Source organism: Cheilinus undulatus, linkage group 13, assembly GCF_018320785.1.
Source record: "Cheilinus undulatus linkage group 13, ASM1832078v1, whole genome shotgun sequence".
In the NCBI taxonomy this organism is placed as follows: domain Eukaryota; kingdom Metazoa; phylum Chordata; class Actinopteri; order Labriformes; family Labridae; genus Cheilinus; species Cheilinus undulatus.
The window spans coordinates 27754021-27774439 of NC_054877.1; the positions used below are offsets into that span (position 1 = coordinate 27754021).

The following is a 20419-nucleotide window of genomic DNA, read 5'->3' on the forward strand; positions in this document are numbered from 1 at the left end:
TGATAGGGTGGTCATGGCCACTTGTGGCCAGCCCTGGCTACATATATGCATATAACATTTTCAAAAAATATGCATAAAAATATAACTATCTTTCAGCTATTTTAAAATTATATCTTAAATATTAGAAAATCTACTCAATATTTGTATAACTGAAGCCATCTATCATGACAATAGATGAGCACAACCCACAGACAAAGCTGATACCGAAAGAGCAAAGACCGTGCACCCACTGCAGCCAACAGGAAGTGGAAACAGACCTGCACTTTCTACTTCCTGTCCATTGTACAAGGACTTTAGGGACAAGTCATTTCCACTTTAATGAATGTTATACCCCCAACTTTTCATGGTTCTTCTCATCCACCCTGGAGAACACTGAAAAAAGTGACCAACAAAAGTTGTGATCTAATATAAAGTGAGCACAAATCTAGCACCTTGCATTTATTTTGAATCTACCACTACAACAATGTTCACAAACACTGGTGCTAACCACTAATTCCAGGTAGAATAGAGGACAGAATTGGTCAGCAATAGATTCAACCTGCCAAAGTGGCTAGTGGGAGTCACTGCTCTCATTGCCATGGCTGAAATCTGCCAGCAGTTGGTTGTGGCAGGTGTTAATGTCAAGCCTGAAACACCACATCACCACCATGAAGAGAACTGTGGACTGCCTAAACACATTTTTAAGAAATTGATTAAAATTTCTGCAGTTTGTACCATAATTTTAAAGTAACCCAAAATGCTGATACATACACTAATTCCAATACTTTTTTTCTCTGTTATTGTTATTATATTTGTCTTTGGCAGTGACAATGATGTTTCCATGCCAATAAAGCTTATTGAATTGAACTGAATAAAGGTCACAGATTCTCTTTTTAGCGTTACCCTAGGCTTCTGATTACACCGTGATCTCTGTCACACCCTATCCCTGACCTTCCGTCATCAGGTGTCGTGCTGCTGCCCCTTCATCCTGCCGACCTGCCTGTGGAAAGAGCCAGAGGAGAGAGAGAGAGAGAGAGAGAGAGGTGGCTGCTAAACTGCGACAGCAACTCCGCGGTGGTTTTAGTCTGTGAGTCATCGCTAGAGGGTTTAACTCTTCAACTACCATGACGAAAAAAACTGCAAAACACTTCATTTCTAGATTCTTAAATTAACTTTATTGTGGCACGACATTGTGAAAGGATTTTTGGCACCGTTAAACTGCATGATGTATGATGAAAGAAACAAATAAACAGTGCTTTTGTGAATGAAGATTTCATTTATGTTTTTATGCAAGAAGAAAAGCTGAAATCCTCTGATATTTCAATGTGAACATAAACGTATCACCATGAGATCTAGCTCTGCAGTCAATGCATACTTCCAGGCTTTTAAAACCGCCTTTCCATCCAGTCGATATGCTTTTACAGACCTCTGCTGTGCAGCAGACAGCGAAGAGAACTATTTTTAACACAGCGAGGTTCTTTGGTATGCCATATCATAAACCTGAATCATTTATATGGATTTTTTCGGAGCGGCTCTTGCGTGTGTTGTGTGATGACGCGGTGGTCAGGTGTCCCCTCATATAACGAAAGGGAGCTGTCCAAGTGCTGAAAACAGAAGAGAACGAGACCGCTTCTAGAGGCGATGATAAACACCTTCACTGCTGTCTGAGCTTTATTGCCAAAGGTAAGACGCGGATTTCGTACGATATTGGGGTATTCTGGCACATTAGCATGTCTTTATTGAACAGATTGATAACCAGTTTTTTTCTACGTTGTTTTTTCCCCCCTCAAATTAACAATAGAGGTTAACGACGATGTCGCTCAACAGTCGATGATCAAACATGTTGCCACAAAGAAATGAATAAGCACATTTTTAAGGTTTGTGTTGTTCACTGGAACTCGGATGTTGAGGTTGCCCACAACAACGCGGGAGGTGACTCATCAGTGATGTGCTCCTCACGCGCAGCATCGTTTTCAATTTGCCTGATAGCATACAAAACAGTCTCGCGCTCAGTGACGCTCTACTTTCTAGTAGGTTTAAGCTCGTATTATTCGGTGAAAATGCATTTCTACCTTTATCCTCTAAAACATTTTGTTCTCTTTTGACTTCCAGGTAATAAAAAGCCTATAATGCTGCATTTTCACCACAAGTTGCCCGCGGGGGGAGCCGTGGTCCTGCTCGCCTTCCTCCTCCATGGATGCGCCGTGCAGGCAGCGTCTCTGCCCCGCCACTACAGGCTCCGAGGCGGGGAGAGTGAGGGCTCCGACATGATGAAAGCCCTGGAGTACATCGAGAACCTGAAGCAGAGAAATGGAGGGCGAGCTGAACCCGCGGATTACGACGAAGTAGACAAGTTCAGGGTCCTGCTCCAGCTCGCCTCGCAGCAGGATGAGGCTCCAGGGGACCGCCAGTCTGCCCCCGCTGCGCAGCAGAGGCAGGACATTACCGCTGAGCAGCTGATGAAAGCCCTGCTCAGATCTCTGCAGGACCAAGCCGGGAAAGACGCAAAGATCAGCCCCGCGTCTGCGCCAAGGAACGACAGGCGCACGCACAGGCACCGCACCAAAGACACGGAAGTCCCCGAGAGTGCGCCGGCAGACTACAGTAATTACCCCAGACCTCACAAGAAATACCCACTCATGTTTGAGGACGAGGAGAACGCGGACGCAGCCAAGAGGGCTACAGAGGATCTGGATGAGCAGTACACACCTCAGAGCCTCGCCAATTTACGCTCCATCTTCGAGGAGCTGGGAAGGATGCCCTCAGTCGGCGGCCAGAAGAGAGACATATTCGGGGATGAAGATGAGGAAGAGGAGGAGGGAATCAGCCTGAGGAACCAGGCCTATGAAGATGTGGCCGGGGGAGAGGAGTGGGTCCCCGTGGAGGAGAGAGAAGAGACGGAGGAGTTGGAAAACGGGAGCCATGAAGAGATGGACAGAGCGCTCGGGGAGCAGGAGGAGGCAGAGAGGGAGGAGATGCAGCGCAGGGCGAGCCAGGACCAAGAGGAAGCTGATGACGACACCAAGCTCGTGGACTACTACCTGTTGAAGGTCCTGGAGATGAGCGACCAGACCCAGAAGAGGGATAAGACCGGGGAGCAGAGGAAGAGACTCATCCGCCCCTCCATCGTGGATCCCCGGACGGTGAAGGAGCTGCTGGAGCTTTCATTGAAGCTCCACGTCCCTCCGCAGGACCTCATTGACATGCTGCTCACACAGGAGCTAAGGAAGCTCCACCGCGACCCCCACGCTCCTGTCCGCTACACCACCGGCCAGAACCCCAAGATCCGGTACTTCAGCCGCAGACTGCCACTGAAGAACAAGCCCGCCAATGAGGACATGGACAGGGAGGACTTTCTGGACATCATCGGCGTGGAAACCATCAGTAACGAGTATCCTGTGGTGCAGAGACCCCTGAAGACGTCCTCTGACAGAATCCCCGCAGCGCCCAGTCAAGGAGCAAGTTCAGGCCCGCTTAAAATCCCTCCGCCCTCCGGACGTAGGGAGAACCTGTTTCTATCCGAGCTCAATAAAATGCCCCTAAAGCGCCAGGCTGCTGCTGCTGATGATGAAGACGAGGATGGCGACGTAGAAGACGAAGTGACCACCTACCTAGCGGCCAAAATCCTCACCGAGTACCCCAACCCCATCGCCAAGAGGGACACGCAGGCGCAGCTGAAGGGCCAGTTCCCCTACGAGCTGTATGAGAGGGCTTTGAAGGATTACTTGGGGCAAGCGGACGCTGAAAAAAGGCCAGTGGCCAAGAGGGAGACCGAGGTCGCCACAGAGGGGGTCAACCCCACGGAGATGCAAGGAAAAGAGGAGATCACGGCCAAGACGTCAGCGCCACAGACCGTCAATGAAGAGGTGGAGGAAGGGAAGGAGCTCCGGGAGAAAACAGCGGCTGGGATGTAGCTTAAGACGCAGGAAATCCAGAATATAGTATTTATACTGTCTCAAAAATAAAGTTTGGTGGACGTGATATAGTTTACAAATTTCTATTATAGAATTATAGCTTATAATGTCATCCTTACGAAAATGAACATTTAAAAAAGTCCCTACTTGCTGCAAGGACATTTTAAAAATGTTAAAGGTGCAATCAATAGAAAAGACATCCTCAAAATGATTGGATGTAAACCTGTCTTTACTCCCAAATTGCCTATAAATACATCAAATAATATCACTATTTCACTATGGAAACTGATGTTAATAAAGTTTTGTGACAATGTTAAAGGTTTGTTTACATTAATGTTGTTTGCAAACAGGAACGGGCCTATATTTTCAATTATAATCAACAGAGTGCCGGTTAGAACACTTGTTTTTCATCTATACGTGAATATATCTGTTAACGGTCATGCAGACTGGGCCAGTAAAACACAAGCATACAGTATACTGACAGGAGAACTACAGGAGCATTATGGGAGTTTATTATGGCACAGAACAAGTGTTGTTTTGACTCTTGATACATTCAGGGTTAGTGGGTTTAATGTTATCATGGATGATTATTTCAAAGTCTAAATAGCAGATCGTCGCCTGCCTTCCAGCCCTTTCATACTGCGAAGCTCTGTATTGTCGGCCTACCAGTGGTTGTGCTATGTATGCTCATTTTTAAACCATTTTGTACATGTTCAATAATGTGTGATCGATCACAGATGAATAAAGCATCAGCGGTATTATTTTTCTTCTTTCTGAGTTGTGTTGTCTTATTAAAAACACCATCCAGAGTTTACATTCTCAAGGGATTTTTAAAAACACCTTTTCCCTTCTTTTAAGACGTGTGGTGATCTTTGATGTCAGGAGGAACTGCTGTAATGACAACTCAAAAAGTCAGCTGTGTATCAAAACATACTTTAATTAAAAGATTCAACATGATAAATTGCACATTATAAAAAGACATTCACACCCACATCAGAAACTGCTCTGTCTTCAAGACAAACATATGAGTTAACGGTTATAAAGATGCAAAACGGTAAGAAAGTGTCCCTCAAAATGAGTGTGGGAAGAAGCTGGAATCAAAAACACATCAAGAACATTATTTATAAATACATTTAGTTTTTTTTTTTTTTTTTACACATTACTTTCTTTTCCTGACCAACAATTTGTAGTGTCCCGAGAATTAATCATCAATATATTAACATGGTTTTTAAAAATGATGAAACACTCTTACAAATCTAAAATGACTTCATTATCACATCATATTCATCTATTTCTACTTCACTTAATTCAAACAGCTAATTAAAAAATCATCCCTTCCTACCCTTCATTTTAGCACACAACAATAAAACATTAGGCTTACTTGAAAAAGAAGTTACTTTGCAGTAAAGGCAAGAAGACATTCAGTGTGCTCATCATCTTTAGAAAAAGTTCAGGGGTATCAAATTAATCCCTGTTTTGTTTTCAGAAACTTTGACTCATAAACAGTACATTTGGCTCCTGTATTCCTCCGCTGTTACTTTAAGTCTTTTTTATTTAATCCAGGCGTGCGCTAAAATGCTGGTTTGCTCATATATTCCTCCATGGTCTAGAAAAACAGAGTGAGAAATAAGATCGTCAGCCTTGTAAACACACATTGTAAGACAATTAATATTCACAGGCAGGCAGACATCCACACACGAGCTGCTATTGAATGCTGAGCACACCAACACAAGGTACGTGACTAACACAAGCAGAACATCTAACCTTTCTGTCCATATTCAAGGTCATCCAAACAGCTCCACCTCATACCACTCACTGCTGTCATCCTGAAGCGATAATAGTCAAAATGAATGAGGAGGCTACGCTGCGCACAGTCCAACTCTGCATTGTCAAGTGTTAGTCAGCGCTGCTCAGAGGCACAGAACAACACACCCATTAACTACCGTACCACACAGAGCCACAGACCTACAGGGAGGGGAGAGGGGGAAGCATCAGCCAAACACTAAAACCTACGCCGCGGTCCAGAGAAATCCATCTCTCTATCCCAATCACAGTCAGTATGTTTACATGACATTAAAATTAATTAAATAATTGTGTTATTTTGACTAAAACTAGACTTTAAAAATGTGTGTAAACTCTTGAAATCATGCTAAATTGATTAAAGTTGGACTAACATACCTAGATAATACAGTTGGAGGTCTATTTTGTCTTTCATGTATAAGCTTTAATTGGACTAGACTAGACTAGGTTTTGTGTTTGCTCCACAGTCACTCCTCTCCAAGTATGATGTGTGTAATAACAGCAACATACAGTGAGTTTGCAAAGCGTCTCTGTCAGCCTGTCTCAGGTTTTAACACAAGCTGTGAGCTGAAATGGATTTACTCCGTTTATCTTAACCCTAGCACTATGGCCATTTATATAATAACTAGGGATGCATTATTTCTGTTACCTGACACGCCATCTGGTAAACCTCTCATAAACAGCATTTGGGAAAGGGCTGAGCCTTTGCCACATCTGTTACGTCTTTACAGGCCAATCAGAGCAACAAAACCTGTGACGTAGCCACTACCAAGGTGCACCCCTGCTGAGGAGTAAACTCCACAGAGAACTGCATAAAGTGAACCATGGCGACTGTAGACATGTCAGTACACGACTTGTTGTTTTTGAAAAGAAAACAACTAAGTGCTGTTCTTTGTTCTTCTTTTAACGAAGAAAAGTCGTCAAGCTCTGATGAAACTGGGGCTTTAGCAGCGTCCACACTAATGTCTTCTGCCATAACTGCACCGGCCTCTTGTTGCTGCTTGTTTACGTTACGACTCAGCCACACCCGAAAGTACTGCCCCTCGACGCTGATTGGTCCTGTCACTTTCTAACCGGGCCCAAACTGTTCAGATGGGAGCTTTGCAAGATGGATTGGCCAGTGAGAAGCACGGAAACGGGCGTATCCATCTGCTTTGCAAGGTTAGGATTTTTGATTATATTTGACTTTTGATGATATTTCCAGAATAATTTAAGCCAATACAGATATGTAAATGTGGTTTAGACCTAAAACTTCAGTCCTTAAAAAACACAATTAAAAGATTAAGGATGAACAAATTAATAAATTACAGTCCTTAAAACACTTTAAAGCAGGCCTATTCAATTAGCGGCCCAGGGGCTACATGCGGCCCAGAACCAACCCCCAAGTGGCCCAGCCTGTGGTCATGCCAGAAATGTAGAGGGCAACCTGTTTCGCAGGTTGTCACAAATTTCAACAGTATTTCAGCGATGAATGCAGCACTCCACCTACAATGCACTGCATTGTTTTGAAGAGTGGCTAGCGATGCTGACAGATGTAGCCCCAGGACACAGAGTATAAAACATGTCCTTTTCAACAGTAGCTACAACTGTACGAATTTAGTTTTTATGCACTTTAAGATATGCCTGGGTAAGATGTGATCAAAATTATTACTTATGGAATTTCATTTTATTTTTCATTCTATTTATTTTTTATTTATTCAAGTGGGAAAAAACATTTCTACTACCTCAGGTTATGTTCAAATACAGATCTGTTGTTGTGTTTTTACGCACTTTTTGATGTGCTTTTGTCATGTTGCTGGGTTTAAAAGGGAGACTATGAATACAAAAGTGCATATTTTTCATCAAATTGATCTGTATTGGTTCAAAATTTGAGATCACCTTGCTGCTTACTGGACACCCAACATGTCTGGCCCGGCTACATTTCTTGATTTTAAATTTGGCCCAGTTGAATTTGTAATTGAATAGCCCTGCTTTAAAGCGTAAGGAATGATGACGAATAAACAATACAGTAAGACAGCTGGTATAGGCAAATTTTACAGCCAAAATATAGGTTTTAAATATCAATACCATAAATCTTTTTTGCAGCTAACATCTGCTGATAACGCTATCATACTGATAATATAATGCAACAGTTAAAGCAACAGTTTAAAGGCGTGTTTTAACTGATGCCTTGCTTTGAGTTTTTAAGTTTATGATGACTCAAATAAGCGTGCTGTGGAGTTAAACAAGGTTGGAGAAACAGCTGTAAATACAGTAGCTCCATTCACTCCATACGCCAACCCCTCTGCTAAAGCTAAGCTAACTCATTGTTAAAACAAGCCATGTCCTATGAATTCTTCACAGTAAAAGTCTGTAGTTGTTATTGCTCCAGTGCCTTTATTGTGAACACTCACAGCAGAAAATGTGGTGTTGTCAGTTGGAGCATGACACCTAAGCAGGAGAGAAATGAAAATTTGAACTACAAAGAATTTCACACAGACAGACTTGTAAAATCATTTTCTGTTATCTTATGCATAGACATAAGACGAGTATGCCATCAAAGGGTTGTTTTAGGAGAAGGGGGGTTTCAACATCTGAATATGCATTTATGTGCATTAACTGTGTAATGTTGTAATAACACTATTACTGCAAAGGGCAAAAAAACCTTTCATAGCAATTTTAGGTCATACTGCCAAGCCCTACTAGAGGTATGGTTTTCATCTCATTTGTAAAAGTAAAGTATGGGTTTATACAATAGAGTTTATAGAATGTATAGAGCTGTAAAGTTTGTCCATGTCTTCACTTTACACATACAATCAGTTAGCTACTTGCTAACTTGTTAGCAAGGTCAAATGAAAGACAGTCCACAGTAAATAGCTGAGAGGGGACATATCACCATCTAGGCAAACATGCTCCCCCTGGTATACTTGAACAGACAACAGTTCAGTTAAACTGCGTATTCAAGCTACAACTGTAGCTCAACTTTATGATGCATGTAAACATACTGACAGGTAGAGACAGAGAGATGCACACAGGCAGACAGAGGGGGGATAGAGACAGCAGCACAAACACAAATCTATAGAAAGAAAGGAGCAACACATTAAATCCCAAGCCTAATCACCCCTAAAGACAAAGACCCACCAGAGACTCAGCAGCCCCGCTGTTATTTTATCTCATTATGACACTGACTACTACAACCACACACACTTGATTCATGAGAAGTTTTTTAAGAGCTCTGCCAATTTCTGACACCCAAACCCTTCTAAATACCCAACAGACAAGATAAAACAATCAGCTATAAACTACATTTATCAACTATTTGGAGCTGTGCAACAGATGTTAGATGATCACACCACTGATGCAAAGCCACACCTTGTGTTGTGTGTGTTGTGTCATGCACTAAAGTGTGTGTCAGAGCATCTCACCTCCTGTAACATGTCTGAAGCTTCGATGGAGCGGTTCACCGTCTGTTTGGAGGTTTCTTGTATCTCTCCTCCCATTAGAAACTCATCCAGGATAAAATAGGCCTTCTCAAAGTTAAAGATTATGTCCAGCTCACACACCTGGAAGAGGTATGATGGTGATTATTTAAATTAAATATAAATGAGACAATTCATAATAATCCCAGTCTTGTTTAATAGATAATAAGCTCTTAATTTAGGCTGGGGTTGTCTTGAAAAAAACTGATACATCATAGTTTTAAGGAATTTTAATAAAATGACTTCATGGATACATGCAGTCCAAGTATGAATATTCTATTATATACAGGTGGGTTTTCTGTGGTGTAAAAATAAGGCCTCAATATGTATTTTCCACCTTTAATGCAACCTGTAACAAATGCAATTATGCACCTTTGGATCTTATTACAACAGTCTGTGTTTTTGGATAGTAGTCTGTCAGTGTAGCCTATCTCAACTTAGTAGAATTTTCCTACTCTTCCTTTGCTCAGAATCTGTCAGATTATGAGAGTGTTTCATGTGCTTACCTCTTCAGCTCACACTGGAGATTTTCAGCAGGATTCAGGTCTGGACTCTGGCTGGGCCACCCTAAAAGGCTTATCTTTAATTGGTGAAGTTATTCTTTTGTAGACTTGGATTTATGCTTTGGGTCATTGTCACACTGAAAGGTAAAATTCATCTTCATCCTCTAGCAGATACCTGGAGGTTTTGTGCCAAATTAACTGGTATATGGAATTGTTCATAATTTCTTTACCACAGCCCCCAAATCATGATGATCTATGGTATCAGCTAGAGAGCTGGAAACACAGACCAATTTCACCTTTCAGCATGACAATGACCCAAAGCATCCAAAACTAGAACAGAATGGCTTCACCAGAAAGAGTTTGGGGGCCAGAGCCCAGACCTGAATCCTGCTGAAAATCTATGAAGAGACCTGATTTTACCAAGTCAAGGGAGGCTACGCTGATAAACATGTACCCCAAATGACTGAATATTTCTATAAAATCAAATGAGGTATGTAGTATTAGAAGTATTAGTCTACAGTTGTGCAAATTTATGCAACCTTTTTCAATTACTTCCTCATGAAAAGATTTTTATTTTATTGTTTGGACTTTACTGTTTATGTTAAAGGTGGGAAAAGTTCTGAATTTAAATATTTAGGCACCATAGAATATGACATTTTAAAAGGGAGTGTTCATTTTTTATAGCCACCTTATTTCTGAGGGGTCTACTGTAGCTACGAATGTGGGTTGAACTACCAGCACAATGATGGATAATAGCAAAAACCTGTCTCCCAATAGCTTACCAAAGTGATTTAGAGCCAACAGTGCTTTTATTTTTAAGGAATGAATCCTCAATTTAGTATGCACTGCTTTTTTAAAATCAGACATCAAGATAAATGTTATTTTCAGCTGAAAACAATGAGTTATATTTCTCTAATGCCCAGTACCTGTTGCTGTGATTGTGGGACTAATTAGACAGAGACAAATATGTGTCTTTGATTTGCTCTTGTCAATCAACAAACAAAACAAAAACTTAAAATCAAACTGACCTCTGCAGTCCAGGGATAGTGGATTTTACACAAGGATTAAAAAAAATGTCAATGTCTCTGAAAAAAATGTAGTTTCTTTAGTGTTAAATCACAAAAGTTTCTTACAAACAATTGGCATTCTCCTGATCCAAACCTTCCTGTTAAAAAAACACTCACCTTCACTGATGCCCACCCATCCTATTCTACCTGCCCATAATATAGAGGTCTCCTGGTGCCAAACCAATTAAACAAAATAACACTCTTAACAATAACAATATTGATATCAAAGTCAATCATTAAGAATCTCCCCCAAACATTGCATAGTGAAGTCAGAAGAGCTTACTCTATGGGACTGATAGGTTTTAAGATAAAAAAAAGATTTAAAAATGGTTTAATTTCAAATTAAGCAAAGTTATGTTAATTAATGAACTAAAAAGATGATGACAATACTCTTTGTCAGGCTATAAGTGGTTATATATTGCATGCTTAGGATTACAAAATTATGGTAATTTGATGCTAGTTTCAGGCTTTGTGGCATGCCAAAAACCACCATTAGGATTTCTTTTCCTCCTGCAATATATGAAATACAAAAAAAAAAAAAAATCAAACCAGAAAAAAAAGCAGTATTTTTTTTATGTATATGGCCTGGATGATATGAGACAATGTGGGATATGTCATCATGAATGCAAGCAGTTATTTCCTTATAAATTACCATTTATTACTATGAAAAAAAGTCTTTTGTGTTGTGTTTATTGTGAATGTTCATACTGCAATCATGATGCCAGTGTGATTTCTCTTGCATCTCTTCATTGTGTGCATTCTCCTCTGATGATTCTACTTCTAATCAAACATGACATTTAAACAAGTACACTTCAGGCTAACGTTGGATATTAAATTAGAAGAAAAGAAAACAATGAAATACATTGCCAAAGTATTTGTCCAGTAGCTCCACATAGCGATGAATAACCTCGAGTGCCAACAGTTCATTCTCCTGGTTCTCTATGGCCAAGCAGAAATACAAGCTGGCATACCTGAAGAAAAGGTGACACAGTGTTTTCATTGTTTAATAAATCTATAGTTGAGTTACGCATTAAACAGAGCAAGCACAGATGTGTGCAGAAGAGAGACCAGTGATCCTGCTGCTTAGGAAGAAGATAAATAATCCAACATGTGGGGGCAGCACCTACCTCTTGTAAATAATCTTCAGGTCTTTCCAGTGCAGGAAGTTGCAGGAGCGTGGTTGCCGTGACAACACCATGGAGGTCATGTCCCTGATGATCTTCTTCTTTTCACGTTCTGCCATGGGCGTGAACCACTTCTGCAGACGCAGCTTCCCTTGGCGACTGAAAAGCAGCAGGAAGCGCATCTGACAACACAGACACGCAGCAGGGTCAGAGTGGCAACTGTGATACAAGACTGAGCTGAGGGGACAGACACAAACAGCCATGCGTCGGCAGGTATAGACATTATTAACTACCCTCTAACATCAACAAAGGGTCAGACAAGGTGCTGTTCCTGTAAAGGCTCATTAAAGAGTAACTTCACTGGGAAAGAGAGGCAAACATGTGAAGGTTAAAGTAGATCAGAGTTTCCTCCTCAAGAGTTAGGTAACGGATGTTTGGAGAATATCCTTCCTTAAGTTGGAAATACATTCTCCTAATATCAGAAAAGGGTTTATTTCCCTAACTAAAATAAACACTGATACACTATTTCTTTTCCTTTTCCTTTCATTGTTGAGGTAAGAGAAGCAGAAAATGTGAATGGGGCTTTTGTGGAGTGTGACCATTAGTGGATTATTGGTCAAAATACAGGTGGTGTGTTTTTATGGCATTTTCGATGATTATGTTTTTTGTTCTATGCAAAATATTACATTTAATTTAGATCTGTGGTTCCCAAATGGTGTTCTGCAGGAATTGCATGACCACGTTACTACAACAAATGTACAACTAAAGATACTGTAAGGTGTTAGCAGCTATTTCGTATGAATATGTCCACCAATAACACTCTAGGGCAGGGGTGTCCAACTCAATCATAGCAGTGGCTGAAACCTGAATTTAGGTTTAGCCTGAGGTCTCAACAGGGTCAAGATTTAACCATAAACAATCAACCATGTTTTCACAAATAATGAATTATGGGGAAAATATAACAGTGATGATAAATAATTTTAAGATTAAAAAAAAAAAGAGTCAAAATGATAAAATATCACAGCATCACTGTTACTGTGTTCGTGTCAAATAAATGCTAAATAAATGAATAAATGAGTTTAAAGGCTCAAAATCTGAGATAAAAAGTCAACTTCATGAGTCATAAAGGTCAAAATACAAAATTAAAAGTCAAAATAAGGGTTTTAAAAGGCAAATCTAAGAGAGATAGAGTTCAAATGTGAGTTTAAAAGTCAAGATATGATGTAAAATACAAAATCAAGAATTCAAAAAGTCAAAACAGAAGATAAAATTCAAAATTGTGACTCTATAAGGTCAAAATATGAGATAAAATTCGATATCAGGAGTTTAAAAAGTGAAAATATGGGGTTAAAAGTCAAAGTTAGGAGTTTAAAAGGTCACAATATGATTTAAAATGAAAAACTGTGAGTCAAAAAGGTCATGATTTAAGAAAAACAGGTCAAAATTATTGATTAAAAAGGTCAAAATATGAAATAAAAAGTCAAAATCCTAAGTTTAAGTCATAATCTTGAAGTGCAAAATGAAAATATGAAATGAAAACACAAATTAATTTCTTTTCCTTAGTGCTCACTATTTATCTAGAATTATTTCTACTCTCTACTTTTACAGATTTTTTAAATTAATTATTAATTATAATTATTAATTTTTATTTATTTATGTATTTACCTGTTTATTTGTAATTTTCAAGGTTAAATTTAAATTCTTATACCAGAGGAAATTTGCAGACTTAATTTAGGTGAGCCACCTCTAGTTAAGATAAAGTATGATATGATCTTGCGGGTTGGGTAAAACTGCACCTTGGGCCACATTTGGCCCCCGGGCCTTGAGTTTGACACCCCTGCTCTAGGGTTTAAAATATGAATTTCTAAGTATTTCAATGAGAGCTCTATAAAGACTAAAGGACAGAGGAGGATAAGGAAGTAGCTACTGTAATGTAGACTGAGGTGAGTACACTCAGAAAGATGTGGTAAGGAGACCATTTGATATCACTACCCAGAGTGTATTAAACAAGTATGGCAGCCTACTTGTGAATCTGTTCTTCAATTTTTCCAAAATGTGGAAACCTAGTTTTAATTTATTTTTTAACTACGAAAAAGTACTTATTCAAACAAATAGTGACAATACATCTAAATATGCAGGGTTCTCATTAAAATATGTTAAAACTTGCAGTGCATAAATAATCTATCTTATGGCTGATGGTCCCAGTTGCTTTTGCGGATCTAAAAATGATAGCTATCTGTATTAATTAAAGCTTGTTCTATAACAAGGCAGGAATTCCAAACAGGAGTTTTAAGTCTGGAATACCACCAGTAAAAATCAATTTACAAGTCGATCTGATTCACAAAGCAATGTTACACTCCACGTTTTTCAGATGAGCTTGAAAATGAGCTTTGACAAAAATAAGGATTCAAAGTATTTAAAAACAAAAGTTGCTAAAACAGAATGGCCTCAAAAGAGGCGTGTGTACATTATCACTTAGGCCAGAAAAAGTTCAGTTCAAATAATGGATTAACTAATTTCATAGCCTTTAATATGACAGTTTAACTGGTTTCTTGAAATAGTCATTTAAGAACTACAGCTAGAGAAAGTTCGGTTTTAAACCACTGCCACCCTGCCGTAATAGAATTCAAGAAAGCAGGGTTGAAACCGAGAATAAACTGGTATTTCCAGGTGTGTGTCCCCTGCTAAGCTTGTAGGCAAATTGATATGGACAGCCTCAAACTGCCACCTGGGCAGGACTAAAATATAGTGACGAAACCTGTTCTGCTGAGGTCCACAGGTTAAGGAAACACACACCTTACTTCCTACTGTCGTTTAGTTCAGAATAAATACACTAAAATCCTCATTTTTTATCAAAAAAGAGCCACTTAAGAGTGGTATTTAACACCAAATCGGCGTCAGCGTTACAGGAAGTGGTGAGCAGGAGTATTTTAGCTTCTTTAGCTACCTGTCAGCGACAACAGGTGCAACAGGTGAGCAGCTGTGCGTAGACTGACGCTATTTTAATGAGAATGAAAAAACACTTACCATTTTGAAGCTGCGCCAGGGCTATACACACATTAAACGAATAAAAAAGGCCCTTTAACCCTCACAAAGGGTCAAATAGACCGGCTAAAGACATATCTGTCCGTCGTTCACTTCAGCTACTGTGAAAAGTTGGTTAACTCCGCCCCTCCTGGCCGCCGTCGGTGCCTGCTGGACGCGTCACCAAACGTCACAACCATCTGGATTGGTTGCTGTGGAAATGTAAGGCAGGGATGCAACCTACAAACGGCCCATCACAGTCTGGAAGGACATAACCACATGACCTGCACTCAAAGATGTCATGACTGAGCTCATAAAAGTTTAACTTGTGAGATTTTTACTGTAAGGCTGAGCGTGTTTGAAGTGTTATCCCCATGAATGGTCGGCAGATAGAAGCAACTGCGCCCTCTTTCTGTCTTTCTCCGCCTGTTTTTAATTGCTGATCTGTGACAGTGGTTTAAAGAGGAGGACAAGCTGAGGCACTATTTGGATTGTTTTTTTTACTTGATGACATGTCTCTGTATCGAAATACAGTCTGGTTTTTGAACGGGATTCACCATTATACAAGGTCAGTACAACTGAATCCAAACTTTTGAGCTTATTTGGAAGAGAAAAAAAAATAACTGGAGGGTATTTTATTTGAGAATATACATCCTGAAGTGTAAGTGCAGCTCGCTGACTTTTTATGTTAGTTATTTATGTATTTTTTGGTACTTTAAAACTGCTTAACACTGTAATATAAAGAGTCTGATCACTGAATGGCACCACAGACTTGCCTTACTCACAGTTGTTCCATTGACAGCCCATGCTTATTGGGAAAGACATCATCACCTGACTCTACTGAAGCTAATATCAGAAGGAAAATATGTTACACTCTAATAAACTGGGGTATTTTCTGTTTATCTTCAGGAAGGGATATGAGACAGCAGCTAGAGACTTTGACCCTCAAGAGCTGAATGTGTCTGTTGTGGGGAGGTCTTTTTTGATCACAGGAGCAAACAGTGGAATTGGCAAAGCAACAGCCATGTGTATTGCAAAAAGAGGTAAGAACTGAAGAGGTATGCTCTCTGTCAAGCCCCTTATGTTGATTAGAAAAGTATGATTTTGTTGTTTTCAGGTGGAACTGTCCACATGGTGTGCAGGAACAGAGACAAAGCAGAGGAGGCAAGGGAGGACATCATACATGAGTCTGGGAATACAGTGAGTGTTGTGCAACACTACCATGACTGTGACCAAAGGGGAAAATATTGAGATTAATCATATGATTTGTGTTATGAGAGAGGCTGATACTTATCTGATTATTTTAGGAAGTTTTTGTACATATTTTGGACATGTCAAACATTCGGAAAGTCTGGGAATTTGCAGAAGCCTTCAAAATGGAGTATCCATCCTTGAATGTGTTGGTAAGAATAATTTCTTAATATAGTATTTGCATACTGTAAAATCAATAATAATGTTGTCTTCCATTTCTTAACAGATAAACAATGCAGGCTGCATGGTGCACAAGAGAGAGCTGACTGCTGAGGGACTGGAGAGGAACTTTGCTACAAACACGATGGGTGAGCCCTGCATCTGATGGTCAAAAATCACCATGCTTCGTCAACCAAAATAACACTTTTTCTCAAACTCTTTAGGGGTGTACATCCTCACCAAGACTCTCATACCATTTCTACAAAAGAGCCGGGATCCTAGAGTGGTATAAACACACACACGTACCGTTACACACAAACAAAGTGCTCATCTGTATAATAAGGACAGCACATAAAGGCACTTCTGTTTACAGCGTTGTAGAGGCTGTTGTCTTGAGCACACTGAGCCTCTTTCTCCCTGCCTGTTAGATCACTGTGTCATCAGGAGGCATGCTGGTCCAGAAGCTCAGAGTCAGTGACTTGCAGTCAGTGAAGGGCTACTTTGATGGTGTTATGGTGTACGCCCAGAACAAGGTAGAAGACTAAAATATGACATTAACAAATATATATTTAAACCACACTCAGTCATTTCATAGCTTTATCCACTGATGGCTTTGCAGATTTAGATAACATCAGACAAACTCTCTAGCAGCAGGGACCCTGCACCAGTGTTTCCCACACTGACAATAGTATTATCCCTTAGGGGAGGTTGTGCGCATTTTACACACTTTTTATTCTTCCTTTTTAGATCATTTTGGCTATGTTTATGTATATGGTATGAATTTTGGCAAAATTGTGTATTTTTATTTGATCTTGATTTTTCCAGATCAGGTCTTACAGTAAGTCTAACATACACTTTTTACAAGCAACAGTTTTACTCAAGCTGCTAAGCACAAAAAAAGCGCCACAGAAGCCCATTCAAACCGCATTTTTTTTAATCTCACTTCCATTAAAGCATGCTCTACATGCTATTTATTATATCTGGGTGTCAATCTGGGCTTTTGCCTCGGAGTTGATTATTTTTACAATTCTCCACCAGATGGCGTCATTTTGACCATATCTTGCATATGGAGAATAAAAAACATGCAAAAAATAAACATGCATAAAAATCAATGTTGCTGCTAATCATTTAAATATCCCAAGCTGTCATAATTCAACACAAAAAATTACTTTGCATGTAGTATATTGACAATAATTCATTTTTCACCAAAAAACATGGTGGCATCATGAGGAAAAATGGCATTCAAAGGGTTAAAATCTTTTTAAATTAATGAATACTTTATACCAATATTTAGGTCAGCTGTAGGCGAAATAAAAACTCAGTGAAAATAGAATAAAATTAATGTATAATATTTTTTACAGCTACCGTATGAAAAGATATTTTTTTGCAATTAGCAGCTTGAGTTTGACTAATATTAAGGTAACCCCTAAGAGTTATCAATAACTCAAATTAAAATATAAAAATCATTTAAGTTAACTGAGACTAAATAATGTATGTTGAATGCCTTTAACCCAGAAAACCTCATTGAGATTAAAAATCCAATTTACAAGAGTGTCCTGGGCAAGAGAGTCAGCAACACAATTAACAAAACGACAGACATAAAAATAGAGCAGTTACAATCACAGAGATACCAAATCCTGAGTGACAGAGCAGAAAGTCAAAATATCTACAAACTGATACATCGTCTATCAAAGCTATCAACTACCATTAAAAATACCTTTAAAAAATATAATCTACTTTAAAAAGAAAGGTAAATAAAAACTGATCTTTACCAAAAAAAAAGCACAAACTAACTGAAACGTAAATCTGTGTATACAAAACTAAGTAAAATATGATAAAATTAGGGACAAAATCTCTTTAGTTTCAGTCTTTGACAGCAGCAGCACCCATTCCTGGGAGTGTAAAATGGCCTGATTAAATTGAAGAAAAGGTCTAATGTAGTTTTCAGATATTACATTTAAATAATTAAAAAGAAATGTAAAACATTACTTGTTTTTATGGTTTTGGATTTTTTTTTTCTTTTAAATTGTATGATATTGACTTTTTTTTTACCCCTTTAATTCTCAACCCTGACAAGTATACCGTATTGCTAAAAAAAAATGAAACTCTTAAACTAATAAATAAAAACTAACCCAAAATAAACATTTTTGTACGATGAAAACAGTCAATAGAGCAGACCAAAAAAAATGTGTTCATAACAGGACAAGGCTGGATGGCCCTCCACACTGCTAGAGTAAAGAGTAATTCTGTTGGAAACACTAATACATGCTTTGTGGCCGCATATATATTCTATTTATACAGTAATGCAAAAGATCATTATATACTTTATTAATCCTAAGAGAAGTTCAAATAAATATTTGACCAGGAAATTATTTTACTTTATGTATCCTAATGATATTTTGATGCTGAAGCATTTGTACCTTTCTCTTGCAAGCTTCCTGAATGCTCTTGCAATGCATGGTAGACTTGTATCTGTTTAAAATCCACTACAGCATTGCTTCTTCTGCTTGTGTTATATGAATAATGCTTAACTTTATACATCGCTCTGTGCTTTGGTTTCTCGGTGCAATGTGGTTCAACAGAATTCAACTGACATGCAAATACTCATCTACAGAAGTTGTGTTCTCTGCTGGGGTAGATTTGCAGCTCAGAAACAATGTGTTGTTTCTTCTCAGAGACAGCAGGTGGTGCTGACACAACAGTGGGCCAAAGAAAACCCGCTCATTCACTTCTCTGTCATGCATCCAGGCTGGGTGGATACACCAGGTACTGACTGAAGACTTGCGGCTGCTAGTATTTCATTTTCTGTTTCCCTCCTTTCTTTAATGTATAAAAGGATTTACATAAAAATTGAAAAACAAACTGTATTTGCACAGCAAATGTATGTATAGAATATTGCAACAATCATCCAGATGGTGGTGCTGTAGCTCATGTTTTAACAGTAATTTTTGAATAAAACATGAAAAAACCACCAAGCAAAACTCACCAAAAACCAAAGTCAGAAGCTCTGTAAAAGCTTTGTATTCGAATAAGTAACAAAAAAAGGTGCAACCATTGATTTTTAATTACTTTATTGCTTAAAAAAATGTATTCAGATCAAAATATGCACCTTTAAGATTTCATGTACATAAAGCTTAAAAGCTAAATTTTTAAAGAATATTTTCTTTCTTTTTAGCAGTTTTAAATAATTATTTTTATTATGAATTATATTACTCCAAAGTATCTAAATTATCCTAAAAACTAAGGAATGCCACTCTCATTTTGGCTCATTAAAAATTCAGGCATCCCTGGTTAGTTTACATTATACTAGGAATTAAATGTAGACCCTTTAATGAGCGGTAGTATCAGAGAATCATGTTATATCTTTATGAGAGGGAATAATAGTAGAGAATGTCAAGCAATCAATTTAAATCTTTTCTGCACTCATACAGTACACACTAACGAGCATACACACCATTTACCATGTCAGATTTGCTTTGTTTCCAGCTGTTGCCACCTCCATGCCTCAGTTCCACCAAATGATGGGGGATCGGCTTCGCAGCGTAGAGCAGGGAGCGGACACGGTGGTGTGGCTGGCCTTATGTCGAGCCTCTTCCCGTTCACGCAGCGGCCAGTTCTTTCAAGGTGAGCAGAGTCAAAGTCGCACATCCCTATCGTCAGGCATTACAAGCTCTGACAGGCTGCTTGTGTTTCAGATCGTAGCCCAGTTCCTGCCCACCTGCCTTTGGCCTGGACTCACAGCTCTGCCGAAGACGTTCAGCGTTTCATGAGTCAGCTGGAAAGTTTGGCCAAAGACATTCTGTCAAAATCTGTAGGGGAAGACAACAGTCCAATGAGTGCTACAAAACCCCAGTTTGTGTGAAATGTGATGGTAAAAACTGCCTCTGATCAATAAAAGCATTGGTTTCAAAGTAGCTCTATCCACATTGTCAGATTTGTTCAGTTACTTTGCCTTCTTATTCCACAGCCATCCTAAAGACAGGCGTGCTTTCAGGTCAGTGCTGCTGGGTTTATCTGCAATGTTGAGTTGGTTACTGGATGTGTCAATTTAAAGACAAATTCCTTGATTTCCATATAATGTTAATTATAGTGATCAAATGATGTTAAAACCTGCCCCTATGTTAGGTAATAAATATGGTT

The 20419-nt window shown here is 39.1% G+C and overlaps 3 protein-coding genes across 5 annotated transcripts; 2 read left to right on the forward strand and 1 right to left on the reverse strand.

Moving 5' to 3' along the window:
- Positions 1-1575: 1575 nt before the first annotated feature.
- Positions 1576-4643, forward strand: scg2b (secretogranin II b). Its single transcript, XM_041802689.1, has 2 exons — positions 1576-1662; positions 2092-4643. The coding sequence occupies exon 2, from the start codon at positions 2109-2111 to the stop codon at positions 3891-3893; it is 1785 nt and encodes a 594-aa protein (XP_041658623.1). The 5' UTR covers positions 1576-1662; positions 2092-2108; the 3' UTR covers positions 3894-4643.
- Positions 4644-4810: 167 nt separating this feature from the next.
- Positions 4811-15020, reverse strand: ap1s3b (adaptor related protein complex 1 subunit sigma 3b). 2 transcript variants are annotated; one of them, XM_041804383.1, is made up of 6 exons: positions 14873-15020; positions 11849-12027; positions 11584-11692; positions 9098-9235; positions 5658-5719; positions 4811-5499 (listed from the first exon to the last, which is right to left on the reverse strand). In XM_041804383.1, exons 1-5 carry the CDS (start codon positions 14873-14875, stop codon positions 5678-5680), a joined length of 471 nt encoding a protein of 156 aa, XP_041660317.1. In that variant the 5' UTR covers positions 14876-15020; the 3' UTR covers positions 4811-5499; positions 5658-5677. The 2 variants fall into 2 exon arrangements, with proteins under 2 accessions (XP_041660317.1, XP_041660319.1); XM_041804385.1 differs by lacking the exon at positions 5658-5719 and having other exon boundaries at positions 14873-15018.
- Positions 15021-15134: 114 nt separating this feature from the next.
- Positions 15135-20171, forward strand: LOC121520770 (dehydrogenase/reductase SDR family member 12-like). 2 transcript variants are annotated; one of them, XM_041804381.1, is made up of 10 exons: positions 15136-15437; positions 15779-15912; positions 15987-16069; positions 16177-16272; positions 16347-16428; positions 16504-16565; positions 16708-16812; positions 18955-19045; positions 19766-19903; positions 19975-20171. In XM_041804381.1, exons 1-10 carry the CDS (start codon positions 15382-15384, stop codon positions 20139-20141), a joined length of 1014 nt encoding a protein of 337 aa, XP_041660315.1. In that variant the 5' UTR covers positions 15136-15381; the 3' UTR covers positions 20142-20171. The 2 variants fall into 2 exon arrangements, with proteins under 2 accessions (XP_041660316.1, XP_041660315.1); XM_041804382.1 differs by lacking the exon at positions 16708-16812 and having other exon boundaries at positions 15135-15437.
- Positions 20172-20419: the final 248 nt, after the last annotated feature.

Coding starts and splice junctions, on each gene's coding strand:
- scg2b (XM_041802689.1), top strand. CDS start 2,109: ATGCTGCATTTTCACCACAAGTTGCCCGCGGGGGGAGCCGTGGTCCTG.
- ap1s3b (XM_041804383.1), bottom strand. Junction 11,693..11,848: donor CTGAAGATTATTTACAAGAG/GTAGGTGCTGCC, acceptor CCTTTTCTTCAG/GTATGCCAGCTTGTATTTCT. Junction 5,720..9,097: donor CTTCAGACATGTTACAGGAG/GTGAGATGCTCT, acceptor TTATCGCTTCAG/GATGACAGCAGTGAGTGGTA.
- LOC121520770 (XM_041804381.1), top strand. CDS start 15,382: ATGTCTCTGTATCGAAATACAGTCTGGTTTTTGAACGGGATTCACCAT. Junction 15,913..15,986: donor CATGTGTATTGCAAAAAGAG/GTAAGAACTGAA, acceptor TGTTGTTTTCAG/GTGGAACTGTCCACATGGTG. Junction 16,566..16,707: donor AGAGCCGGGATCCTAGAGTG/GTATAAACACAC, acceptor CCTGCCTGTTAG/ATCACTGTGTCATCAGGAGG.